Raw genomic sequence first — 27,959 nt, 5'->3', positions numbered from 1 at the left:
TGTCCAGGGCGGAATCCTGATGGCCATCCATCAACAGATAAAGCTGGGTGTCATCAGCATATTGATGACATGCCAGCCCGAAACTCCAAACAAGCTGGGCAAGGGGGTACCTTTAAACAACATGGGGGAGAGGATTGCACCCGGCGGCACCCCGCACACCAAAGGGTGCCACTTCTTGATATCCCAGTTTGAAATTGCCCGGTTGGTAGATCGCAATTCCAATGACTTGGAAAAGTGAAGCATTAAAGAGGAAGTGAGGGAAAAAAACCAAACAAAGATCTTCCGTGCCTTCATAGGCACCTAGAGTCCAGGTATAGCCAGGATAGTCCTGAGACTGAAGCCTGAATTTGCCGGCGCGAGGATTCCCAGGTCAACAAAAACCCCAAAGCTCTCAGCAGAGTCACTCTGACAGCCTCTGAAGGCTCCCCGCAGCAGGTCACATTGCCACAGAGATAGCTGGACACAGAGCGATGTTCAGCGGCTCGCTAAAGCATACAGGTCGACTGAGGTGAGCCCTCTCCCTGCTGGACTACTCCGACAGCAGTTGACCTGACCCAGCCTCAGCCTCACTTAGCTACTAGAGAGCGGACAAAAGACGGTCGGTCCCCAGGTCCTCCTGACCGAGAATGGCTCCATAGCTGCCAGCTCCCCGCTCTCACCAGGAAGGTAGAATCCAAGCCAGTCCACATGCCCGCAGCGGATCCCTGTACCCCACCTTCCAGCCTGCTCCTGATAACAGCGCAAAGACGAATGCCGGTCTCCAATGTGATGGTGTCAAGCCTGAGGTCTCTCCGGGAGCTCAAGGACTTGTTGATACAGGGACCGAGCGTGGACCAGCATATCCAAAATAAACCACAGCTTTTGTAAAATGGCAACCATTTTATAGATACATATCAGTCACCATCTAGAGTAAGTTTATTTTCCGATGTTTCTTTGAGTTGTAATAATATCCTAGTGAATTCAACGTAAGACTTCAAATAATACAATTAGACACACTTAAATATGAAATGTTTCTTTAATAAGTAGTGTGTGTGTGTGTGTGTGTGTGTGTGTAAAGTGCCGTCAAGTCGCAGCCAACTTATAGCGACCCCTTTTGGGGGGTTTTCATGGCAAGAGACTAACAGAGGTGGTTTGCCAGTGCCTCCCTCTGCACAGCAACCCTGGTATTCCTTGGTGGTCTCCCATTCAAATACTAACCAGTACTGTAGCAACCAATATTTTGATATGAAATGTTTTCAATATGTATCGTAATGACCAATAAGGATATATATTGTGTAGATGGATGATATTTTCCCCCTCCCCTTTTCCCCTTCTGTACCCTATACCTACAATAAAAATTGTTGTAGCAACCAATATTTTGATATGAAATGTTTTCAATATGTATCGTAATGACCAATAAGGATCTATATTAAGTGTAGACGGATGATATTTTCCCCCTCCCCTTTTTCCCTTCTGTACCCTATACCTACAATAAAAAAAGTAAAAAAAACAAAAACAAAATAAATGACAGCTTTTAAAAAGCTGAAAAGGCTTTATTAAGAAAGTTCAAATGCAGATTAAAACACAGGTTACAGTTTAAGGCACACTGGCAAGAAAATAACAAAGTCTTCCGCTAATCAGAATATTTGCTACCTATTACTTAGAAGGTGGTCTAACTCACTGCTGTAAGCTGGCTCTGGTCTCAGCCAAGCTGGTTGGGCACGAACTTTGCGTTACTTGAGGTGCAGTTTCTTGAGAAGCAAAGCGAGCATAAGTATGGGGGTACGGAAAAGAGTTTTTTACCATAAGGCCTAGGGTTGCCAGGTGTCCGCTGGTGGAGGGCAACCCCCCGGCAATTGACCCCTCTGCCCGCCAACCACCTGAGGGTTGGCGGGCAAACATGCACAAGCGCAGCACTTCCAGTTTAGAACCAGAAGTTCTGCCTCACAAGGGGCCTTAAACCTCTTAGTTTGAGTGGTAAAGGGCCACTTTACCACTCAAACTAAGAGGTTTAAGGCCCCTTGTGAGGCAGAACTTCTGGTTCTTAACTGGAAGTGCTGCGCTTGTGTATGTTTGCCCGCCAACCATAAGGCCTAGGGTTGCCAGGTGTCCGCTGGTGGAGGGCAAACCCCCGGCAATTGACCCCTCTGCCCGCCGACCACCTGAGGGTTGGTGGGCAAACATGCACAAGCGCAGCACTTCCAGTTTAGAACCAGAAGTTCTGCCTCACAAGGGGCCTTAAACCTCTTAGTTTGAGTGGTAAAGGGCCACTTTACCACTCAAACTAAGAGGTAAAGGCCCTTTGCAAGGTGGCACTTCCGGTTCTTAACCGGAAGTGCTGGGTGTGCATCGGCACTTAAATGCAAAATCCTCCTGCCGGAGGAGAAGAGGGACCTGGCAACCCTAATAAGGTCTAACAGCCCTTATGGAATTTTGGACCCAGGTCAGATGTCCCACTTTCTCTCAATCAGAATGTAACCCTGGGAGAACATTCTAGATGGACCCAACCAGTTCTGACTGGCCTAGTTCCCAAGCACAGAGGAGTGATCTCATCCCCCTTCCCATCTTCTCACAGATGCACGGTACCATTCAATTAAGCTGGAATATAGGTGTCCTCTTGAACAACTACCTGTCAGACTCAGGCGTCTGTCCCTAGTATCCCAAGAAGCACACATGCCCAGGCAGGTGATCATAAGCAATGCTACTTTATTAAGAGTAAAAAAGACAGATTAAAGAAGCTGACTGCCTTACACGCAGGTAAGGCTGCTAATGATTTTCGGTATGCGAGGTATAGGTTAAAAGCATTTCTAGGCAGGGAAAGCAAAACATGAAGTTACTTCGTGATAGTGATTCCCAGGGAGAGACGCCATAACATCAAACATCTGAGATAATCAGAGGAACCGAAACTGTACACAGGCTTTATGAGCATGAGAATCAGACCTTGAGAAGCAACCCGGCTCTGGCCTTGAACAGAAGCCAGCCCCTGGCCTGCATATGTCTTGAGCCTGTATCCCAGTAGGTAGCACGGACCTGACGTTCTTCCCCCCTAAGCCGCCCCCCCCCCCGCTACTCATAGCTGATTGAGGTTTATCACGATAGGCTACGTGGAATTGGCGAATCAACCAGGGGGGCGCTACATGGTGCTCGGCCACCCACTCATCATGACCTGGGCTCAAATGTTTCCAGCGCACCAAGTAGTAGAGCACTCCCCTGCGAATGCGAGAATCTAATATTTTTGACACTTCAAAATGTTGTTCCCCCTCCACCAACACCGGGACTTCCGGTGGCGATTCAGGATGCCATTCTGGAGCAGGGACATGTTTCTTTAAGAGACTGATATGAAACACTGGATGGATCCCTCTCAGGGACTTTGGCAGAATGAGTTCTACTGTGACTTCATTTATACGTTGGGAGACTTGGAAAGGTCCTACAAATTTTTCACTCAGCTTCTTACATGGGTGTAAGGAGCGCAGGTCCTTTGTGGACAGGTATACTTGGGGAACGGTGTTTGTCTGCTTGTGTTTTATACTGGCTTTTGACCCGTTCAAGATTCTTTTGCAACCAGGGCCAGGTGTTTCGTATCACATTGACCCAGTCAGCCACTTCAGGGAAGCCCCCCTCCCCGGAGAAATCCACATTACCAAAGGGCCCGAAGTCCTTGCCATAGACCACTTGGAACGGGCTGAAACCTGTGGATTGATGAACTGCATTATTGTAGGCATATTCTGCAAAAGGCAGGTAATCTACCCAATCGTCTTGATGGTAATTTACATAGCAACGTAAATAGCATTCTAAAACAGAATTGACATGTTCAGTGTGTCCATCGGTTTGGGGGTGGTACGCACTAGATAGTCCTTGTTCCACCCTCACCAGCTTAAGAAACTCTTTCCAAAACTTAGCCACAAATTGACTACCACGGTCCGAAATCACTTTGCATGGAAATGAGTGATATTTGAAGACATGTGACATAAACATTTTAGCCAATTTCTGGGCTGTAGGTAGTCCCGTACAAGGAACTAAGTGCACTTGTTTAGAAAACAGATCCGTAACCTCCCAAAGTACTGTCTTCCCCCGGCTGGGGGGAAGATCGGTAATGAAGTCCATGGCAATAACCTCCCAAGGCCCCGAAGGTGTTTCTAAAGGCTTTAAAAGTCCGGGTGGTTTCCCCATCAGCCGTTTCACTGTGGCACATGTGGGACAACTGCGAATAAAAGAGTCCAGATCCATTCTCATCCCCGGCCACCAAAACTGCCTGCGAAGCAAATGCAGAGTTTTGACAAAACCAAAGTGTCCCGCTACTTTGGAACCATGGCCCCGATCCATCACCTCCCTCCGCAGAGATGCAGGAACATACATATTGTCTTTGAACCAGAACCCCCCCTCTTCAGAGTCAACTTATCTGGGAGAGTATTTGCTGTGCCCTCTGCTTGGTAGGCTTGGATTAAGGCCGCTTTGAAAGGGTCTGGCAGCCCCTCCAGGGGCAACCCTTCTTGTGCAACTTTGGGGGAAACAGGCAACCCCTCATGGTTGAAGCCAAGTGGCTGATCCATGGGAGGGGGCTCTTTAGCCAAGTCCGGTGCCCCATCCACGTTAGGGGACTGCCGTACTTGAGAGCAAGTCTGCACGGCCAAACTAGGCACAACCCCCCTCTGTTCTGGGGTAAAGAGAGAGTCAGTTGGGCACTCCATCTTACACTGGTATTGCGGGAGTCGGGATAGAGCATCTGCCAAGAGATTTTGCTTGCCAGGAACATGTTTTAACACAAAACTTAACTTCGAGAAGAATTCAGCCCAACACACTTGTTTGGCTGTGAGCTTATGTGTCCCTTTCAAAGCCTCCAAGTTCTTGTGATCCGTCCACACCTCAAAAGGAACCTCGGCCCCTCTAGGAAATGTTTCCACACTGTTAAGGCATGCTTGACTGAAGCTGCTTCCTTTCCCCAAATGGGCCAATTCAGTTCCGACTGAGAAAAAGTCTTAGAGAAATACGCACAAGGTTGAAGCAGCCCTGCATCTCCCAATTGTAGCAGAGCCCCCCCCCCCCATTGCTACATCTGAAGCGTCAACCTGAACAACAAAAGGTCTTTCACAGTCAGGATGCTTGAGCACAGGCTCAGAAGTGAACAATTCTTTCAGAGTCTCAAAGGCTCGTTGGCAGTCTGGCATCCAGGCCAATCGGTAAGAAGGCAGGGTAGGCAAACTCCCCTTCCCTTTTGTTTTTAATAAGTCAGTTATGGGCAACTCAATCTGCGCAAAATTGTTGCGAAAACCCCGGTAAAAATTTGCGAAACCGATGAACTGTTGTAGTTGTTTGTGAGTAGTGGGTGTCTCCCATTCCACCACAGCTAGCACTTTCTCAGGGTCCATTGCTAAAGCTTTATGGGAGATCACATATCCCAAGAAAGTCAGTTTGTTTTGGTGAAACTCACACTTGGACACCTTAGCAAATAGTTGGTTATCACGGAGGCACTGCAAGACCTCTTTAACCAGTTTTACATGCTCTTCATACATCTTGGAGTAAATAAAAATGTCATCAAGATACACAATCACCCCCTTAAGTCGTGTTACACCTCATTAATCATTTGCATGAAGACACTGGGGTGCCAGATAACCCGAAGGGCATCACCAGAAACTCAAACATCCCAAAGCAACTTGCGAAAGCTGTCAGCCCCTCATCTCCTTTTCGGATTCGAACACGGTAATAAGCTTCGACCAAATCCAGTTTTGTAAATATGTGTTCTTCCTTCAGCTGGCTGAGTAGATCTGGAATCAATGGAATGGGGTAGGCATTAGTCTGGGTGACCGCGTTGAGCCTGCGGAAGTCTATACACAACCACATGTCCCCTGTCTTCTTTCGCAAGAAAAAGGTGGGAGCTGAACACGGAGCACTGGAGGGTCGAATAAACCCACAGGCTAAATTCTTGTCTAGAAATTCCTGCAGTACCGCCTTCTCTTTTGGACTCATGGGGTAAATCTTCCCCTTCGGCAGTTTGCCTTCCCCCACCAGTTCAATAGCACAGTCTGTCTTATGATGGGGGGGGGCAGAATATCACATTCCCTTTCATCGAAAACATCGGCGAAGGCGGCGTATTCCTTTGGCAACTGGGGAGTACTGGGACTCCTAACCCCTACTGACATGGCATTGGTTTTGACAGCCACCTCCTTAAGGTGGCGGTCACACTGTGGCTGGGCGAAGATAATAGTTCTGGCTGCCCAATCAATGGCGGGGCTGTGCCCTTGCAGCCAATTTGCTCCTAGTACCACTGGATACCTGATGCCTGGAGCAATGGTAAAATAGATTTGTTCCCAGTGCGACCCCACCCCCATGGCCACTCAGCCCGTACGGCGGTCAACAGGTCCTCCCCGAAACTCACTGCCATCCATTTGTGCAAAGTGGATGGCTTGGGGCAAGTGCACGGCTTTCACTTTTAAGGCCTTGAAAGTCTCTTCACTGATCAAGGTTCGTGCACACCCCGAGTCTACTAAAGCCTCCACTTTCATTTAGGGACCTCCTTTACAACTTTGTAACACAACGTCCAGAAACACAGTCCCCCCCATTTCGCTCACCATCTGTGGAGCTCTCGGCTTCTCGGCTGAAGCGGTCTGCTGCGGAGCTCCAATTACAGCAGACCCGGTTCATTTTTTGCTTGGCGACTCCAAGCTCCCTCCTCTTCAGAAGTATTCCAGTAGGTAGCACGGACCTGACACTACCTGAGAGCCTCTGTGAACTGAGATCTGGAAAATTATTACAGTTCACATCTCAGCATTCAACTATGGAAATTAAACTTTGGTCAAGCCTGCAAAATAAGGTTTCTGTCTTGACAGATGGTCACAGCAATGGGGCTGCGGACTCGGAAACAAAGCAGAGGAGACCCCAGAGCAAAGTTAAAACACATTGCTGGTAGGTAGCTGTTATTTAAATTTAAATCCCTAAAGTTGATGCTAGCAACACCCTGTGTGTGTGTGTGTGAAGTGCCTTCAAGTCACAGCTGACTTATGGTGACCCCTTTTGGGGTTTTCATGGCAAGAGACTAACAGAGGTGGTTTGCCAGTGCCTTCCTCTGCACAGCAATCCTGGTATTCCTTGGTGGTCTCCCATCCAAATACTAACCAGGGCTGACCCTGCTTAGCTTCTGAGATCTGACGAGATCAGGCTAGCCTGGGCCATCCAGGTCAGGGCAGCAACACCCTAAGGCAGCAGAAATAAAATAAAATTATACTGCTGGCTGCAATAATCCATGGTTTTGCATCCTGGTTGGTTTTCTGTGATGCACTTTACATCGGGCTGCCCTAGAAGACTCTTGGGAAATGGCCACTGGTGTGGAATTCAGTCAAATTAGTCATTATTAATAATAAGTGGGTACAGAAAATATTAGTTTTAAGTGAACAGATCCCAAAAGTGTATGACATCATCTTTTGTGAAGGCAGGTGCAAAGATCATATTTCACATCTCTGCAGAATGTGCAAATATGTAATATTAGAAGAGGATATCATAGAGGTGGATATAGATGGTAACCCAGTCCTTCCTGGTAAGATTTGCATCTCGACAGAGTCAACACTAGAAAATAGCTCCTGCCTCTCCAGATGTTTTTCAGTTGCCTCAGTTGAAGGTCCGAGTGTTGTGCTTTGTTGGGTTAATATCACTGAAAAGGCAGCATCGGGGAAAGCGTGAACATCACGACAGAAGAAACATTTTCCTTTTGTGCTCAGAAAGATGGCGGATACCTTAGTCATGATCATAGGTTTTACATTGCTGGTTATTGAAAGCCTCGTCGGATTAGTAGCAAATGGATTTATAGTCCTCATGAATTACATTGACTGGTTCAAAAACAGGAAACTACCCTCAGCTGACCTGATCCTGACCTGCCTTGGCTTGACCAGACTTGCGTTTCAGGCAGTAGTGATTCTGGTTGAAACTATACATTTCTTTTCTCTGAGCACTCGTGTTTGGAATTACCTATATCTAATGACTGGTGTTGTGTGGGTATTTACAAACACCGTCAATGTTTGGTTTGCCACCTGGCTCAGTGTCTTCTACTTTGCAAAGATCTCCATCTTCTCCCATCCCGTGTTCCTCCAAGTGAAGCAAAGAATCTCTGGACTGGTGCCATGGCTGCTTCTGGGCTCCGTCGTTCTCTCTGCTATTAAGAGTATTACTCTAGTCACAACCTGGAGCGATGGTTTGTCCGCATGCAATTTCAACTCATCACATTTGAGCACCAATGGTTCAGAAATTAAAAGGTTTGACTCTTGTAGGTACTTTGATATTGTAGCAACTGCCCCAAATGTTATTCCCCTTCTGATATTTTTGTCATCATCCATCTTGTTAATAACTTCTCTGTGGAAGCACACAAGACGTTTACAACGCAATGGAACTGGAGTCAGGGATCTCAACACCCAAGTTCACTTGACTGCCATTAAAGCTCTGGTCTCCTTCTCTGTGCTGTACCTGTCCAGTTATCTAGCATTCATTGCCCAGGCAATACTGATCTGGAATTACATGGATCACACTTGGCCGTTGATGCTGACTAATAATGTTATTGCTGCTTATCCCTCCGGACATGCTGTTATCCTGATCTTAATTAATCCCAAACTAAAACAGACATGGGTCAGGATGCTACATCACTTGCAATGCTGTTTGAGTGAAATGTCATCTCAAATTGACCAAAAGACTTTAAGCAGAGGATAGTCTCTTCCGCAAGCAGGACCTTGAGGTGCACAACCCTACAGGAAGTTCTTCATTAGTACACACACTATGCTTCCCCTTTCACACGAATGTATGTATTTTACTAATGGTGGGTATTCTCTTCCACTAACTATTTCAGTAGAAGAAATGCATACACGCTGATGATATGCCGATGGAATCATTCTTTTCTCTGCTTCAGAACTTGTTACGTTAGATATGTACCTTTTGATTTGGATACAGGAGTTGAGGGTAACATATAAATAATGATATATATTTAATATTATACATTTCTATGAAAATGTTTCCCACTTTTTTGTATACTGAGGTTCTGTAGCCAGTGTGGTGTTGCGGTTAAGAGCAATGGACTAAAATCTGGAGAACCAGGTTTGATTCCTCACTCCTACACATGAGCAGCGGACTCTAATCTGGTGAACCGAGTTGGCTTCCCCACTCCTCCACATGAAACCAGCTGGGTGACCTTGGGCAAGTTACAACTCTGTTGGAGTTCTCTCAGCCCCACCTACCTCACAGGGTGTCTGTTGTGGGGAGGGGAAGGGAAGGAGATTGTAAGCCAGTTTGATTCTCCTTAAAAGTTAGAGAAAGTCAGCATATAAAAACCAACTCTTCTTCTTATCTACAAGTTTAAGTACAAAAGTTTGAAGAAAACAGGTACATTGAAGTCTTTATTACTTAAAATTTATTTTATAATGTTCTAAAGGTAATACATAAAATAAATTTCAACTTGGGCTATCATCAATATATTGTCAATTATATTATGCCTACATATGCTATCGATATTGTAGCTGTTCTGCAGCTGGTGATAATTGTAACTGTATTTAATTATACGGCTAATAAATTGTTTTTAAAATTCCTACAGTTTTTTATGTGAGATATTGCAGACACACAAAAGAGCGGGCAGAGAAGGTATGGGGATTAGCCTTGGGCTGATTAGCTTGGAAAGAAGGCAGTTAACGGAAGACATCGTAGAGGCCTATAAAATTATGCATGGTATGGAGAGTGGACAGGGAGAAGCTTTACTCCCTCTGTCAGAATACTAGAACATGTGGTCATCTGCTGAAGCTTGAGGGCAAGAGATTCAGAACAGATAAAAAGTATTTCTTCACATAACGCATAGTTAAATTGTGGAACTCCCTGCCCCAGGATGTGGTGATGGCTGCCAACTTGGAAGGCTTTAAGAGGGAAGTGGACATGTTCATGGAGAAGAGGGCCATCCATGGCTACTAGTCAAAATGGATACTAGTCATGATGCATATCTATTCTCTCCAGAATCAGAGGAACATGCCTATTATATTAGGTGCTATGGAACACAGGCAGGACAATGCTGCTGCAGTCATCTTGTCTGTGGGCTTCCTAGAGGCACCTGGTTGGCCACTGTGTGAACAGACTTCTGGTTTTGATGGGCCTTGGACTGAGCCAGCATGGCTTTTCTTATATTCTTATGATTAGCCTACCTGAGAGGGTGGGTCTATGGGTCAGCGACTGGGCATCTGCTTTGTGTGTCTGTAATTCCAGTCCCCAACATCTCCAACATCTCCCTGGTGGTCCCTTCCAACTCTATGATTCTATGTTTCTATGAAAAGAATCAGGTTGTAGGTGATAGGAAATAAGGTGTGCAGATAAGATATGGGAATTAAACTACCTGGCAGAATTAACAAATGACATCACACTCTCACAACATTTCAAAATTGAAAATAGGGACAGGTATGTGTGTGTGTATTGGTGAGCAAAACCAGCACAACTACCTCAGACTAGCTCCTTGTGACACACTGTCTAAGGCCCTTTTCTGACAGAGCTCTATGCGGTCCTGGCTTCTAAGACATGCTGGAAAGTACTAAAACAAAGAAAATAAATAAATGTATAATGTGTTTTTGTAGATGGCCAAGTTGGGGGTGCATGGCTGTGACCCACCAGCCTGGGATGAATGTATAGGTAAAGATATTCCCTTGCACAAGCACCGGCCATTGTGGTGTAGTGGTTAAGAGCGGTGGTTTGGAGCGGAGGACTCTAATCTGGAGAACTGGGTTTGATTCCCCGCTCCTCCACATGAGCGCTGGGCACTAATCTGGTGAACCAGTTTGGTTTCCCCACTGCTGCATATAAAGCCAGCTGGTCTTGGGCTAGTCACAGCTCTCTCAGCCCCACCTACCTCCCAGGGTGTCTGTCGTGGGGAGGGGACGGGAAGGAGATTCTTCCTTAAGTGGTGGAGAAAGTCGCATATAAAAACCAACTCTTCTTCTTCTTCTTCTTCTACTACTACTACTACTACTACTGCTGCTGCTACTACTACTTCTACTTCTTACATACTCATGGGGTGATGTCACATCCCAACATTTACTAGCAGACTATAGTGTGTGATTACACACACTTACGCTGGCGGCGAGGTCGTGCCTCCTCCTAAGGAGTTCCCTCCCAGGAATGCACTGTTAGACACTTTGCACTGGGCTGTAAATGAGACATGATTTTGAGGTTGAAAAATATCACAGCTGGATGTTAGCTAGAGATGGCATTCCTGAATGTGGACATAACACTTGGAATGTACTCAAGGTCTCTTCACTGACACAATGTTAAATATTAAGGCAGCCAAAAGACGCTTTAACAATGAATGGAAGAGAAGCAGTCCTTGCCTTCCCCACTTTGTTTATAGGGAAAGATACTCATGCCTGATCAGCCATTATATGACCAGCCTCTCCAGTCGTTACTAAGGAGAGACAAACCTTGAAATGGATTTCAATGGGAGCTCAATGATTCAAAAATAGGGAAATTCTGTCTATGTACAACACTAACATAAAATACATATGTTAAAGCTGGTAACACTTTAATAAATGTCCTATAATATACTCTTGCAGCTTCATCATGAGCTCTCCACCAAACTCACTCTAGCCGTTTAAACAGCCGCTTCATACCTTGGAGCCCCTCAGTATACCAGGGGGCCCAGTTTCAGCAAGGGCAAAGAGGGCATCGGGGTGCAATTTCATCTATGACTGTGGAGAGACTTCATCTATGACTGTGGAGAGACGGCCATGCCAATCCTCACCAGGGTGAATAGATCCTGCAGAGACCTCTGGAATCCAAGCAGATCCATGAGTCTTCATGGGCTCACATATATCAGCTCGCTGCCCAGGGTGGAGGCAAAAGACCAATTCAGGCCTTCAGGATAAAGTGATCTGACCATGGTACTTCCTCACTGGGCACCAGATCCAACCCTATCCCAGAATCAAAGATTAGATCTAGTGTGTGGCCTTCTTGATGAGTGGGACACAAGGCAAATTGTGAGAACCCCAGTGCTAACATGTATGACACCTGGTCAGAGACATGCGAGAAAGGTCCAGCATCAGCATGGACATTGAAATCCCCCCAAACTATCAGCCTGGGGAACTCCAAGGCCCATCTCTAGCAAGCTCAACAGGGTATCTGCTGGTGTGCTGGGCAGCTGGTACACCAGGCAGATAGTCATGTTCTCCTTGGCTTCCATGAGGCCAACACATTCAGTGCCATGAACCACCAGATTAGGAATGCCCCTGAAGGAAAAAACCTCCCAGACGACCAAAGTCACACACCCCCGGCCAAACTTCCGAGACTGGTGAAGGACCGAGAAGCCTGAGGGAGTTAGTTCTTTCAGGTAGACAACTTCACCTTCTCACACCCAAGTCAGGTCCACACTCTGCAAGACAAAGTAATTGTGTAGGGTGGCGATATTATTTATGGACTCGGAGTTACACAACAGCAGTGTTGGAGTTGGGTAATTCCTAGACCCCCCCTACCATCATCTCTCGGGATGGGCTGCAGGTTGGAAGGACACTGAGCATACTCATATCTCTGTTTCCTTCCCTTATAACACCTGGTCCCACCGCAATACTTCCCGCACACACACACACCAATAACTAGGATCCCCAGCCCATGGCCCAAGATCTAAAGATTCCTGCCTGCGTCTACATTATACTGCTGGCTGCAATTATCCATTGTTTTGTATCCTGGTTGGTTTTCTGAGATGAACTCCAAGCTGGGCTGCCCTTGAAGACTCTTGGGAAATGGCCACTGGTGTGGAATGCAGGCATATTAGTCATTATTAATAATAAGTGGGTATGGAAAATATTAGTTTTAAGTGAACAGATCCCAAAGGTGTATGACATCATCTTTTATGAAGGCAGGTGCAAAGATCATATTTAACATCTCTGCAGAGTGTGCAAATATGTAATATTAGAAGAGGATATCATAGAGGTAGATATAGATGGTAACCCAGTCCTTCCTGGTAAGATTTGCATCTCAACAGAGTCAACACTAGAAAATAGCTCCTGCCTCTCCAGATGTTTTTCAGTGCCTCAACTGAAGGCCTGAGTGTCGTGCTTTGTTGGTTTAATATCACTGAAAAGACAGCATCGAAGAAAGCGTGAACATCACGACAGAAGAAACACTTTCCTTTTGTGCTCAGAAAGATGGCGGCTTCCTTAATCAAGATCATCGGTTTTACCCTGCTGGTTATTGAAAGCCTCATTGGAATAGTAGCTAATGGATTTATTGTCCTTATGAATTATATTGACTGGTTCAAAAGCAGGAAACTCTCCCCAGCTGACCTGATCCAGACCTGCCTTGGCTTGTCCAGACTTGCGTTTCAGGCAGTAGTGCTTCTGGATGTAACTATCTCTTCCTTTTCTCTGAACACTCATATTTTGAATTACCTAAATCGAGTGAATAGTGTTGTGTGGGTATTTACAAACACCGCCAATGTTTGGTTTGCCACCTGGCTCAGTGTCTTCTACTTTGCAAAGATCTCCATCTTCTCCCATCCCGTGTTCCTCCAAGTGAAGCAAAGAATCTCTGGACTGGTGCCATGGCTGCTCCTGGGCTCCGTCGTTCTCTCTGCTATTGAGACTATTACTCTAGTCACAACCTGGAGCGATGGTTTGTCCACATGCAATTTCAACTCATCACATTTGAGCACCAATGGTTCAGAAATTAAAAGGTTTGACTTTTGTAGGTACTTTTATATTGTGGCAAATGCCTCAAATGTTATTCCCCTTCTGATATTTTTGTCATCATCCATCTTGTTAATAACCTCTCTGTGGAAGCACACAAGACGTTTACAACACAATGGAACTGGAGTCAGGGATCTCAACACCCAAGTTCACTTGACTGCCATTAAAGCTCTGGCTTCCTTCTCTGTTCTGTACCTGTCCAGTTACCTAGCATTCATTGCCCAGGCAATACTGATCTTGAATAACATGGATCACACTTGGCCGTTGATGCTGACTGATAATGTTATTGCTGCTTATCCCTCCGGACATGCTGTTATCCTGATCTTAATTAATCCCAAACTAAAACAGACATGGGTCAGGATGCTACATCACTTGCAATGCTGTTTGAGTGAAATGTCACCTTAAAACTGACCAAAAGACTTTAAGGAGAGGACATTCTCTTCCGCAAGAAGGACCCAGAAAAACTCTCGCGGCACAACCGTACAGGAAGTATTTCATTAGTACACATGCTATGCTTCCCCTTTCACATGAATGTATGTATTTTACTACTTCAGTAGAAGAAATGCATCTATACAGATGATATGCCAATGGAATCATTCTTTTCTCTGCTTCAGAACTGTTCAGGTTAGATATGTTCCTTTTGATTTGGATACAGGAGTAGAGGATAACATGTAAGTAACATATAAGTAATGATATATACTTACAGTGAGGGGGGAAAGTATTTGATCCCCTGCTAAATTTGCCCATTTGCCCTCTGACGAAGAAATGACCAGTCCATAATTTTAATGGTAGGTTTATTGTAGCTGTGAGAGACAGAATAACAACAGGAAATAACACTGTAATATACATTTCTATGGAAATGCAAATGTTTTCCACTTTTTTATATACTGAGTTTGTTTAGCCAGTGTGGTGTAGTGGTTAAGAGCAGTGGACTCTAATCTGTAGAACTGGGCTTGATTCCCCACTCCTCCACATGAGTGGTGGACTCTAGTTTGGGGAACCGGGTTGGTTTCCCTGCTCTTCCACATGAAGCCAGCTGGGTGACCTTGGGCTAGTCTTAGCTCTCTCCGAACTCGCTCAGCCCCACCTACCTCACAAGTTGTCTGTTGTGGGGAGGGGAAGGGAAGGGGATTTTAAGCCAGTTTGATTCTCCTTAAAATGTAGAGAAAATCAGGATATAAAAACCACCTCTCCTCCTTCTCTACAAGTTTTAGTGCAAAGGTTTGAAGAAAACATGTACACTGAAGTCTTTATTACTTACGATTTATTTTATAATGTTCTAATGATAATACATAAAATAAACTTCTACTTAAGCTCTCATCAATATATCATATTTTCAATTATATTACGCCTACATATGCTATCGATATTGTAGTTGTGTTGCAACTGGTGATAATTGTAACTGTATTTAATTGTACAGTTAATAAATTGTTTTTTAATGTCCTTTTGGCGCCTTTGGATTTTTGGTTTGGTTAGGGTTACTGAGGACCTGATCTTTGAGTTTTGTTTTTGACTCAGTATAGCCCGACACCTTAATTTCGAGAGGATCCGTGGCTCAGTGGCTGAGTATGTGCTTTGTGTGTCTGGTTCAATCCCGTGTCTCCACTTAAAAGAATCAAGCTGTCAGTTCTAGGAAAAATCTCTATGCAAGATATATGATATCTATTGCTATCGTTTTTGTATGTGAGATAGAAAATTCCAGTCACAAAAGAGTGGGTGGAGAAGGTATGGGGATTAGCCTTGGGCTTTTTAGCTTGGAAAGACGGCAGTTAAGGGAAGACATGATAGAGGTCTATAAAATTATGCATGGTATGGAGAGAGTGGACAGGGAGAAGCTTTTCTCCCTCTCTCAGAATACTAGTATGCGTGATCATCTGCTGAAGCTGGAGCGCCAGAGGTTCAAAACAGATAAAAGGAAATATTTCTTCACACAACACATAGTTAAATTCTGAAACTCCCTGCCCCAGGATGTGGTGATGGCTGCCAACCTGGAAGTCTTTAACAGGGGAGAGGACATGTTCATGGAGGAGAGGGCCATCCATGGCTACTAGTCAAAATGGATACTAGTCATAATGCATACGTATTCTCTACAGTATCAGAAGAGCAGGCCTATTATATTAGGTGCTGTGAAAGATAGACAGGAAGGTGCTGCAGTGGTCTTGTTTGTGGGCTTCCTAGAGGCACCTGGTTGGCCACTGTATGAAGAGACTGCTGGATTTGATGGGCCTTGGTCTGATCCAGCATGGCTTTTCTTATGTTCTTATGATTAGCCTACCTGAAAAGACGGGTCTATGGCTCAGAGGCTGAGCATCTGCTTTGTGTGTCTGTAAATCCAGTCCCCAACATCGCCATTTAAAAGAATCAAGTTGTAGGTGATGGGAAATAAGGTGTGCAGATAAGATATGGGAATTAAACTACCTGGCAAAATTAACAAATGACATCACACTCGCCCAGCATTTCAAAATTGAAAATAGGGACAGGTATGTGTGTGTGTGTGTATTGGTGAGCAAAACCAGCACAACTACCTCAGACCAGCTCCTCGTGACACATTGTTGAAGGCCCTTTTCTGACAGAGTTCTATTCGGTCCTGGCTTCTAAGACATGCTGGAGTGAACTAAAACAAAGGAAATAAATAGATTAATCATGTGTTTTTGTATATGGTCAAGTTGGGGGTGCATGGCTGTGACACACCAGCCTGGGATAAATGTAAAGGTAAAGGTATTCCCCTTCGCAAGCACCGGCCATCGTGGTGTAGTGGTTAAGAGCAATGGTTTGGAGCAGCGGAGGCTAATCTGGCGAACCGGGTTGGTTTCCCCACTCCTCCACACGAAGCCAGCTGGGTGACCTCTGACTAGTCACAGCTCTCTCAGCCCCACCTACCTCCCAGGGTGTGTTGTGGGGAGGGGAAGGGAAGGGAAGGTGATTGTAAGCTGGTTTGATTCTCCCTTAAGTGGTAGAGAAAGTAGGCATGTATAAACCAACTCTTCTTCTTCTTCTTCCTGACTCATGGGGTGATGTCATATCCTGATGTTTACTAGGCAGACTATGTTTACTGGGTGGTTTGCCATCACCTTCCACAGTCATCTTCCCTTTACCCCCAGCAAGCTGAGTTCTCATGCTGACCTCGGAAGGATGGAAGGCTGAGTCAACCTTGAGCCGGCTACCTGAAACAGACTTCCGTCGGGATAGAACTCTGGTCGTGAGCAGAGCTTGGACTGCAGTACTGCAGCTGGCCACTTTGAACTACTCACCCTGAGAGATTTCCTTCCCCCCAAACCCAACTGCCGTATAAAAAAAGCATTTTAAGGGGGGGGGACAAAACGGAGCTACCTGAAAGAAGGGGGGGAGGAGAAATCCAAGCCTTTAAAAAAGCCTTTGATTTGCTCAGAAAGAGCTCCGAGGTAGCAGGAAGCACTTGAATCCCCGCCTCTTTACACACTGCTTAGTGATTGGCTATGAGAGAAGCCAATCTTCTGTGCTTCCCCTGTTTGGCTATCTGCATGCTGCCTTGAAGAGGGCTTTGGAAAAGGGTGGGGCAAAGCTTGAACCGAGAACAGAGTATGCATGCTCTGTGACTCCAGAATGGGCCAGGATAAATGGTTTAATTCGGGCCAGAAGAGGAATAGGAAAAGGCGGGTTCACTTTGCGTTGAAACAGCGTTGAGCTTCCAAGGAAAGAGGTAACGTGCATACTGAACAATTTGATCCTGGCTGAAACAGGGAATAAAGGAGGGTAAAGTGACCATGCATAAAACACCTATGTTAGGCTGCCCTAGAAGATTTGGCTACTGGTGCAGAATGCAGTCAAATTAGTCATTATTAATAATAAGTGGGCATGGAAAATATCAGTTTTAAGTGAACAGATCCCAAAGGTGTATGACATAATCTTTTGTGAAGGCAGGTGCAAAGATAATATTTAACATCTCTGCAGAATGTGCAAATATGTAATATTAGAAGAGGATATCATAGAGGTGGATATAGATGGTAACCCAGTCCTTCCTGGTAAGATTTGCATCTCGACAGAGTCAACACTAGAAAATAGCTCCTGCCTCTCCAGATGTTTTTCAGTTGCCTCAGTTGAAGGTCCGACTGTTGTGCTTTGTTGGGTTAATATCACTGAAAAGGCAGCATCGGGGAAAGCGTGAACATCACGACAGAAAAAACACTTTCCTTTTGTGCTCAGAAAGATGGCGGCTTCCTTAATCAAGATCATCGGTTTTACATTGCTGGTTATTGAAAGCCTCATTGGAATAGTAGCAAATGGATTTATTGTCCTTATGAATTATATTGACTGGTTCAAAAGCAGGAAACTCTCCCCAGCTGACCTGATCCAGACCTGCCTTGGCTTGTCCAGACTTGCGTTTCAGGCAGTAGTGCTTCTGGATGTAACTCTCTATTCCTTTTCTCTGAGCACTCATATTTTGAATTACCTAAATCGAGTGAATAGTGTTGTGTGGGTATTTACAAACACCGCCAATGTTTGGTTTGCCACCTGGCTCAGTGTCTTCTACTTTGCAAAGATCTCCATCTTCTCCCATCCCGTGTTCCTCCAAGTGAAGCAAAGAATCTCTGGACTGGTGCCGCGGCTGCTCCTGGGCTCCGTTTTTTTCTCTGCTATTAAGACTATTACTCTAGTCACAGCCTGGAGCGATGGTTTGTCCACATTCAATTTCAACTCATCACATTTGAGCACCAATGGTTCAGAAATTAAAAGGTTTGACTTTTGTAGGTACCTTGATATTGTGGCAAATGCCTCAAATGTTATTCCCCTTCTGATATTTTTGTCATCATCCATCTTGTTAATAACCTCTCTGTGGAAGCACACAAGACGTTTACAACGCAATGGAACTGGAGTCAGGGATCTCAACACCCAAGTTCACTTGACTGCCATTAAAGCTCTGGCTTCCTTCTCTGTTCTGTACCTGTCCAGTTATCTAGCATTCGTTGCACAGGCAATACTGATCTTGAATAACATGGATCACACTTGGCCAATGATGCTGACTGATAATGTTATTGCTGCTTATCCCTCCGGACATGCTGTTATCCTGATCTTAATTAATCCCAAACTAAAACAGACATGGGTCAGGATGCTACATCACTTGCAATGCTGTTTGATCCCAAAAGATTTGCCCTAGAATATTTGGCTACTGGTGCAGAATGCAGTCAAATTAGTCATTATTAATAATAAGTGGGCATGGAAAATATTAGTTTTAAGTGAACAGATCCCAAAAGCGTGTGATATCGTCCTTTGCGAAGACAGGTGTAAAGATTGTATTTAACATCTCTGTAGAATGTGCAAATATGAAATATTAGAACAGGGTATAGATGGTAACCCAGTCCTTTCTGGTAAGATTTGCATCTCGACAGAGTCAACAATAGAAAGCAGCTCCTGCCTCTCCAGATGTTTTTCAGTGCCTCAATTGAAGACCCAAGTCTTGTGCTCTTTTGGGTTAATATCACCGAAAGGACAGCATTGGGGAAAGTCTGAACATTACAGCAGAAGAAACTCTTTCCTTTTGTGTTCAGAAAGATGGAGGCTTCCTTAATCATGATAGTCACTTATACACTGCTGGTTATTGAAAGCCTCGTTGGAGTAATTGCAAATGGATTTATTGTCCTCATGAATTACGTTGACTGGTTCACCTGACCTAATCCTCACCCGCCTTGGCTTGTCCAGACTTGCATTTCAGGCAGTACTGATTCTGGATGAAACTATACATTTCTTTTCTCTGAGTACTCATATTTGGAATCATTTAATGATTGCCGTTGTATGGATATTTACGAACACCGCCAATGTCTGGTTTGCCACCTGGCTCAGTGTTTTCTACTGTGCAAAGATCGCCATCTTCTCCCACCATGTTTTCCTCCAAGTGAAGCAAAGAATCTATGGACTGGTGCCATGGTTGCTTCTGGGCTCCGTTGGTCTCTCTGCTATTACAACTATTTCTGTAGTCACAAGCTTGGGCAATGGTTTGTCCATGTGCAGTTTCAACTCATCACTTTTGAGCTCCAATCGTTCAGAAATGAAAAAGTCTGACTCCTGTAGGTACTTTGATATTGCAGCGACCACCCCAAATTTTATTCCCCTTCTGATCTTTCTGTCATCCTCCGTCTTGTTAATAACCTCTCTGTGGAAGCACACAAGAAATTTAAAATGCAATGGGATTGGCATCAAGGATCTCAACACTCAAGTTCACATGACTGCCATTAAAGCTCTGGCCTCCTTCTCTGTTCTGTACCTGTCCAGTTTTCTCGCATTCACTGCACTGGGAATATTGCTCTGGGCTCAGATGGATCTCCCTTGGCCAATGATGCTGATCGATAACGTTATTGCTGCTTATCCCTCGGGACATGCTGTTATCCTGATCTTAATTAATCCCAAACTAAAACAGACATGGGTCAGGATGCTACATCACTTACGAGAACCAGTGTGGTGTAGTGGTTAAGAGCGGTGGTTTGAAGCGCAGGAGTCTGATCTGGAGAACTGGGTTTGATTCCCCACTCGTCCAAATGAGCCGTGGAGGCAAATCTGGTGGTTTGTTTCCCCACTCCTAAACCCGAAGCCAGCTGGGTGACCTCGGGCAAGTCACACTCTCTCTGTCTTTTGTGGGGAGGAGAAGGGAAGATGATTGTAAGCCGGTTTGGGTCTCCCTTAAGTAGTAGAGAAAGTCAGCATATAAAAACCAACTCTTCTTCTTCTTCCAATGCTGTTTAAGTGAAATGTCATCTCAAACTGACCAAAAGACTTTAAGTGGAGAATATTCTCTTCTGCAAGCAGGACCCTGAAAAACTCTCAGGGCCCAACTCTACAGGAAGTTCTTCATTAATACACACACTATGCTTCCCCTTTCACACGAATGTGTGTATTTTGCTAATGGTGGATTTTCTCTTCCACCAACTTTTTCAGTAGAAGAAATGCATACACGCTGATGATATGCCGATGGAATCATTCTTTTCTCTGCTTCAGAACTGGTCAGTTAGATATGTTCCATTATACAGGAGTAGAGGATAACGTATAAGTAAGGATATATATTTAATATTATACATTTCTATGGAAATGCAAATGTTTCCCACTTTTTTATATATACTGAGGTTGTTTAGCCCTCATGGTGTAGTGATTAAGAGCGGTGGACTCTAATCTGGCGAATCGGGTTGGTTTCCCCGCTCTTCTACATGAAGCCAGCTGGGTGACCTTGGGCTAGTCACAGCTCTCTCAGCCCCACCTACATCACAAGTTGTCTGTTGTGGGGAGGGGAAGGGAAGGTGATTGTAAGACAGTTTGAGTCTCCTTAAAAGGTAGAGAAAGTCAGCATAAAACTTATCTACAAGTTTAAGTACAAAAGTTTGAAGAAAACATGTACATTGAAGTCTTTATTACTTAAAACTTATTTTAAAATGTTCTAGTGATAATACATAAAATAAACATCTACCTGGGCTCTCATCAATATATTATATTGTCCATTATATTATGCCCATGTATGCAATCGATATTGTAGTTGTGTGATAATTGTAACTGTATTTATTGTACGGTTAATAAATTGTTTTTTAAAGTCCTTTTGGTGCCTTTGGATTTTTAGTTCGGTTAGGGTTACTGAGGACCTAATCTTTGAGTTTGTTTCTGACTCAGTATAGCCCTGACCTGGATGGCCCAGGCTAGCCTGATCTTGTCCGATCTTGGAAGCTAAGCAGGGTCAGCCCTGGTTAGTATTTGGATGGGAGACCACCAAGGAAAACCAGGGTTGCTGTGCAGAGGAAGGCACTGGCAAACCACCTCTGTTAGTCTCTTGCCATGAAAACCCCAAAAGGGGTCGCCATAAGTTGGCTGTGACTTGATGGCACTTCACACACACACACATAGCCCGACACCTTAATTTCGAGAGGATCCGTGGCTCAGTGGCTGAGTATGTGCTTTTTGTGTAGAAGGTCCCTAGTTCAATCCCCTGTGTCTCCACTTAAAAGAATCAAGCTGTCAGTTCTACGAAAGATCTCTATGCAAGATGCTTATATGATATCTATTGCTATCGTTTTTGTATGTGAGATAGACAATTCCAGTCACAAAAGAGTGGGTGGAGAAGGTATGGGGATTAGCCTTGGGCTTTTTAGCTTGGAAAGACGGCAGTTAAGGGAAGACATGATAGAGGTCTATAAAATTATGCATGGTATGGAGAGAGTGGACAGGGAGAAGCTTTTCTCCCTCTCTCAGAATACTAGAATGTGTGATCATCTGCTGAAGCTGGAGCGCCAGAGGTTCAAAACAGATAAAAGGAAGTATTTCTTCACACAACACATAGTTAAATTCTGAAACTCCCTGCCCCAGGATGTGGTGATGGCTGCCAACCTGGAAGTCTTTAACAGGGGAGAGGACATGTTCATGGAGGAGAGGGCCATCCATGGCTATTAGTCAAAATGGATACTAGTCATAATGCATACGTATTCTCTACAGTATCAGAAGAGCAGGCCTATTATATTAGGTGCTGTGAAAGATAGACAAGAAGGTGCTGCAGTCGTCTTGTTTGTGGGCTTCCTAGAGGCACCTGGTTGGCCACTGTATGAAGAGACTGCTGGATTTGATGGGCCTTGGTCTGATCCAGCATGGCTTTTCTTATGTTCTTATGATTAGCCTACCTGAAAAGACGGGTCTATGGCTCAGAGGCTGAGCATCTGCTTTGTGTGTCTGTAAATCCAGTCCCCAACATCGCCATTTAAAAGAATCAAGTTGTAGGTGATGGGAAATAAGGTGTGCAGATAAGATATGGGAATTAAACTACCTGGCAAAATTAACAAATGACATCACACCCTCCCAACGTTACAAAAATGAAAATAGGGACAGGTATGTGTGTGTATTGGTGAGCAAAACCAGCACAACTTCTGCATCGCAATCCTGGTATTCCTTGGTGGTCTCCAATCCAAATATAATCAGGGCCAACTCTGCTTGGTTTCTGAGATCTGATGAGATAGGGCAAGCGTGGGCTATCCAGGTCTGGACACTTCCATTGATAGGTATCCATAAAAAAGAAAAATATAACTGCATTGAGAATCACCAGTGGCTGCCAGATATATTGAGATAACCCAAGACAGATCCAGTCAGCTAGGGAAAGTTTCTGAACCAGCCCAAGTGATCAATGAGGAACATAAACCCATTCACTACCATTCCAACAAGGGTTTCCATGACAAGTGTGAAGCTGATTACCATGAATAAGATGGCTGTCATCTTTCTGAGCACAAAAGAACCATGATTCTTCTGCTGTGATGTCCATACCTTTTCCGTGCTTTCCTTTTAATATCATCAGTGATATTAACATCTCAGAGCATAACATTAGGGCCTTCGATATTAGGAACTAAAAATAATCTAGAGAGGCAGGAACTATTTTCTAGTGTTGACTCTATTGAGATGCAAACTTAACCGGAAAGGTTACTAGATTGATATTCTGTTTTAATCTTTCATATTTGCAGATTCTACAGAGATGCTAAATATGTTTGCATCTGTCCTCACAAAGGGTGAAGAAGAAAAAAAGGTGCACAGCACCAGAGGTTGCAAGGTGTTTATGTCAAAAGTTATCGCTCGAAATCTGAAGACAGATCGGAACGGGACATTAGCTGACAAACCATCACTGTTGCGGTTTTGAGCGCTATTGCCAATACTTCTGTTTCTGTTCATTGTAATTGTTAGGGTTTCCAGGTGTCCGGTGGTGGTGGGCAAACCCCCGGCAATTGGCCACTCTGCCCACCGACCACCTGAGGGTTGGCGGGCAAATGTGCATGCGCACATACACACCGCATGCACGGCACTTCCGGTTTACAAAGGGCCGCTTTACCACTCAAACGAAGAGGAAAAGGCCCCTCGAGAGGCGGCACTTCCAGCTGTAAACCGGAAGTGATGCACACATGCCCAATCTTGATCGCAGCCCCATAGCCTCCCGCCAGAGGAGAGAGGGGACCTGACAGCCCTAATAATTGTACATGATTTACAATTATTCCGTTATTACAGTTTTTGAGTTCGTGAGGGAACGTCTTCTTATTAATTGGATACTTAATACAAAATTATGCAAACAAATAAGAGAATGCTTTGACATTATGGAAAGCGGGGAGGTCAGAAGCACAGCATACCATGACTGAAAAGGCCATTTTCTCCAGGTGAACTCATCTCTATCGGCTGGAGATCATTTATTAATACGGCAAATGCCATTAAAAAAACATTTGTATCGGTTACAGAATTAAAACTGGAGAGTATACAGTAACTAAAACTGTAGGATATACAATTCATAGACAGTTTAAAAAAAAATAAAAAGGCCTCGAATGAGTAAAACATTCTCCATTTTAAGTTGAATTGCCAAGCCCCAGCTTTGACTGACTGATCTTATATATTGCAGCGCAGAATTTCGCTACTTGTTTCGCCCTCTGGTCTGATCCATCCCATAGCAGACTCCTCAGTCTCCCTTCCTCGGAGGTATCCTTTATTAGATCAAGGAGAGGGGAAATTACCCTGCATCGGACTTCCTGGTAGAAAGAGCACCTGAAAAAGACATGTGCAGGAGATTCGGCTTCACCTGACTTACAGATCCATTCTGATCTTGGTAATCTCTTAAATCTGCCTTCTGGGATCACTGAGGGCAGGGCTGTCCAATAGAGTCATGCCCGTAGTTGGCATCCTGAGCTGCTTTGGGCCAGCCTCATGGGGCACTTGATTTTTTAGTACAATAGGTGCCATATTTTTTTGTTGGCTAACTTTCTGCCTCCGACAGGGGGAATTCCCAGGCTGAGAGGGCTCAGGGAGACAACTAACCTGAGCCATGCCCCCAGAACTTCCCACAACCACTCTGGCGCATAGGGTTGCCAACTGCCAGGTAGTAGCAGGAGATCTCCTGCTAATTCAACTGATCTCCAGCCGATAGAGATCAGATCACCTGGAGAAAAATGGCTGCTTTGGCAATTGAACTCTATGGCATTGAAGTCACTCCCCTCCCCAAACCCCGCTCTCCTCTGGCTCCGCCCCAAAAATCTCCCGCCAGTGGCGAAGAGTGACCTGGAAACACTACTGGCTCAGAGGCCTATGCCTCAGTTGTACAGATGGGCAGCAGCTGTGGGGCCCTAGAGTGGAGGAGTGATGTTGGGGGCTTGCACACATTTACTGAAGAAGTCAATGCTTTCCTTAAATATAACTAATAATTGACTAAAACTAGATACTTTAAAGTCAACAAATCCCACAAGCATAATATGCCCTCATTTGTGAAAACAGATGCAAACATAATTTTTAGCATCTATGTAAAATGTGCAAATACGACATCTTAGAACAGGATATAGCTTTAGTACCACCATCCTTTCTAGGAAGATTTGCATCTTCATAGGGTAAACACTGGAAAATAGCTCCTGCCTCCCAGATGTTTCGGTGTCCTTAAATGGAGGGCCCCACTGTTGTGCTGAGGGCTGTAGAAGGAAAGTGTGAGTTTCCCAGCAGAAGAAACTCTTTCATTTTGTGCTGACAAAGATGGTCGCCTTGTTGTGGATAATTGGCTTTGCCTTTTTCATGATGGAAATCTTTGCTGGAATGGTAGCAAATGGATTTATTGTCCTCATCAACGGTGTCAACTGGTTCTGAAGCAGGAAAGTGTCCCCGGTGGACCTGGTCCTGACCTGTCTTGGCTTGTCCAGACTCATCTGGCAGACAATAATAATGCTGCATGTGACTAGGGCTTCCTTTTCACAACACATCTATATATTGAATTATGGACATGGACGTTTAATGCTTGTCATCATGTGGATCTTTACAAACCACGTCAGCCTTTGGTTTGCCGCCTGGCTCAGCGTTTTGTATTTGGTAAAGATTGCCACCTTCTCCCACCCCATTTTCCGCCGAGTGAAGCTACGATTCTCTGGGCTGGTCCCTTGGCTCCTTCTCAGCTCAGTGGTTTTCTCAGCTTTTATGACTACTATTGGTATTACAAAATCGAGAAGTGACTTAGCTGTTGGTGATACCTACAATTTACTTTTAAACAATAGCCGCGATTCGGAAATGGAAAGGCCTCACTTTTCTTGGCTCCTTGCTGGTGCAGTTATTCCTATACATTTAGTGCCTTCTGTGATATGTCTGTCATCCATGATCTTGTTAATAATCTCTCTGTGGAAGCACATAAGACATTTGCAACGCAATGGAATTGGAGTCAGGGATCTCAACACGCAAGTTCACTTGACTGCCATCAAAGCTCTGGCTTCCTTTGCTATTTTGTACCTGTCCAGTTTTGTAGCAGTCACTTTAGATTCAATGCTGGTTTGGAGAAGCAATGATCTCTATTGGACATCTGTGTTTCTTCACAATGTGAGTGCTCTGTATCCCTCTGTGCATGCTGTTATCTTGATATTAATTAATCCAAAATTGAAACAGGCATGGGTCAGGATGATACAATACTTAAAATGTCAGTTGAGGGAAACCCCTTCTTAAAACCTAGGAAGAGGACATTCTCTTGAGGAGGAAGAAACCTGAAAAACCCTTCAGGCACAATCCGTTGACAAGTTCTCTTGGTGTTTAAGCCACATTTAAATGGTTTCTGTGAAGACAACTTCCAAATGGATTGAGCTTTTGGATCCTGCATTTTTAAATCACTGTTCTAATTCACTATTATAAATAAATACATTTATTTAATACAGTCCAAGACCAATAAAATAAAATCCATATCATAATTCAGACTTCCAGTATCAAATAACTTTTGAGAAAAGAAACATTTTAAAATTATAAATTCACAGAAGTATACAATATCTTTATAAAAATTGTAACTTAAAATCCTATATATGGCTTACCTAAGTTTACTATTATTTTGCAATTGAAGTTCAAAGATTGCAGTGTATTGAAGCCTGAGCATCCTTCTCGCTTTCAAATATCCTTCTTTACTTCATCGTTGTTTCGTGTACTGCTGTGGCTAGTACACTTTGAATGATGACAGGGGGAGGCTAGAGCAAAAAGAATGATAATGTCTCTTCTGGCTGTGGTGGTTTCTGTGATACATTCTAAAACAAAATAAATAAGAAGAAAAGTCCCAAGTGTTTGGATAGTCATCATGTCCACTAGCAAAACAGTATTGGAAGAAAATAGAAATCATAGTATACCCCACGAAGATCATTACGGTTCTTCAAATAATAACTTGGAATACTGTGTCCAGTTTTGGGCTCAACAATTTAAGAAGGATGTTGACGAGTTGGAGCATGTCCAGAGGAGGGCGACCAGAATGGTCAAATGTCTGGAATCCATGCCCTATGAGGAGAGATTTAAGGAGCTGGGTTTGTTAAGGCTGGAGAAGAGAAGGTTGAGGGGTGACATGATAGCTATGTTCAAATATTTGAAGGGATGCCATGTTGATGAGGGGACTAGCTTGTTCTCTGTTGCTCCAGACACTAGGACACGGAGTAATGGATTTAAACTAAGAGAAAAGCAATTCCACCTAAACATTAGGAAGGACTTTCTGACGGTGAGGACTGTTCGACGGTGGGATGTGCTGCCTCAGAGGGTGGTGGAGTCCCCATCTTTGGAGGTCTTTAAGCAGAGGCTGGATGGACATCTGTCAGGAGTGCTTTGATTGTGGGATCCTGCATGGCAGGGGGTTGGATTGGATGGCCCTTGTGGTCTCTTCCAACCTTGTGAGCTTGTGAACTTATTGGTGGTCCCCAGCCCCAGGAGTGTGTGTCTGTCCTCGACAAGACCCAGGCCTTTTTCGTCCCTGGCCCCAGCCTGGTGGAACGCTCTGCCTAGTGACATCAGGGCCCTGCGGGACCTAAAAGAGTTCCTCAGGGCCTGTAAAACAGAGTTTTTTGTTGGGTATAGATAGCGAGCTTCGTTTCTGTTAGGCAGTCAAGGGTTAACTTATTTGTATTGATGTTAACCAGTTCAAGAAGGTGATGTAATCTCCAATGTGTCAATTAGCTATTGGTCAGTAAGAATCTGTTGTCAACATGTTTTTGGTCACGTACTAGAATTTGCATTTTATTGCTCTTTCTTTGTCTAAGAAGAGAGTGCAGAAGCAGTTACTTTTTGGGATTCAAACAGAAAGGATGGAGCATTTCTGTCTCTTAGAAATGCACTATGATTAAGGTTAGATACCTGCCAGCTCATGCCTGGCAAGTTTAGGAAACTAGATATGTAGCAAGGATTAATTGTTTTTCATTCCAAGTTTCCCCACCCTTTATAGTGAGTAAAGTTTGTTTTATTAAGACAAAAGGGCTTGGTCTGATTATTGTGTGTGTGTGCCTTAATTGACTTTCATGTAGCCACAATCAAATGATCTATAACCTCAAAAATTACACAACACTTTTCCAC

The 27,959-nt window shown here is 44.4% G+C and overlaps 2 protein-coding genes across 2 annotated transcripts; both read left to right on the top strand.

Annotated features, from left to right (window-relative positions):
- Positions 1-17,844: 17,844 nt before the first annotated feature.
- Positions 17,845-18,792, top strand: LOC130476501 (taste receptor type 2 member 39-like). Its single transcript, XM_056848444.1, has one exon. It carries the CDS (start codon positions 17,845-17,847, stop codon positions 18,790-18,792), a length of 948 nt encoding a protein of 315 aa, XP_056704422.1.
- Positions 18,793-25,409: 6,617 nt separating this feature from the next.
- LOC130476500 (taste receptor type 2 member 7-like) lies at positions 25,410-26,181 on the top strand. The gene is made up of 3 exons (XM_056848443.1): positions 25,410-25,590; positions 25,708-25,895; positions 26,101-26,181. The coding sequence occupies exons 1-3, from the start codon at positions 25,410-25,412 to the stop codon at positions 26,179-26,181; spliced, it is 450 nt and encodes a 149-aa protein (XP_056704421.1).
- Positions 26,182-27,959: the final 1,778 nt, after the last annotated feature.

Source organism: Euleptes europaea, chromosome 4, assembly GCF_029931775.1.
Source record: "Euleptes europaea isolate rEulEur1 chromosome 4, rEulEur1.hap1, whole genome shotgun sequence".
In the NCBI taxonomy this organism is placed as follows: domain Eukaryota; kingdom Metazoa; phylum Chordata; class Lepidosauria; order Squamata; family Sphaerodactylidae; genus Euleptes; species Euleptes europaea.
The sequence above is the reverse complement of the archived record's forward strand: the minus strand, read 5'-3'. Positions and strand labels throughout refer to the sequence as shown.

Coding starts and splice junctions, on each gene's coding strand:
- LOC130476501 (XM_056848444.1), top strand. CDS start 17,845: ATGGCGGCTTCCTTAATCAAGATCATCGGTTTTACATTGCTGGTTATT.
- LOC130476500 (XM_056848443.1), top strand. CDS start 25,410: ATGTGGATCTTTACAAACCACGTCAGCCTTTGGTTTGCCGCCTGGCTC. Junction 25,591..25,707: donor AGCTTTTATGACTACTATTG/GTATTACAAAAT, acceptor TTGCTGGTGCAG/TTATTCCTATACATTTAGTG. Junction 25,896..26,100: donor TTTTGTACCTGTCCAGTTTT/GTAGCAGTCACT, acceptor CTTAAAACCTAG/GAAGAGGACATTCTCTTGAG.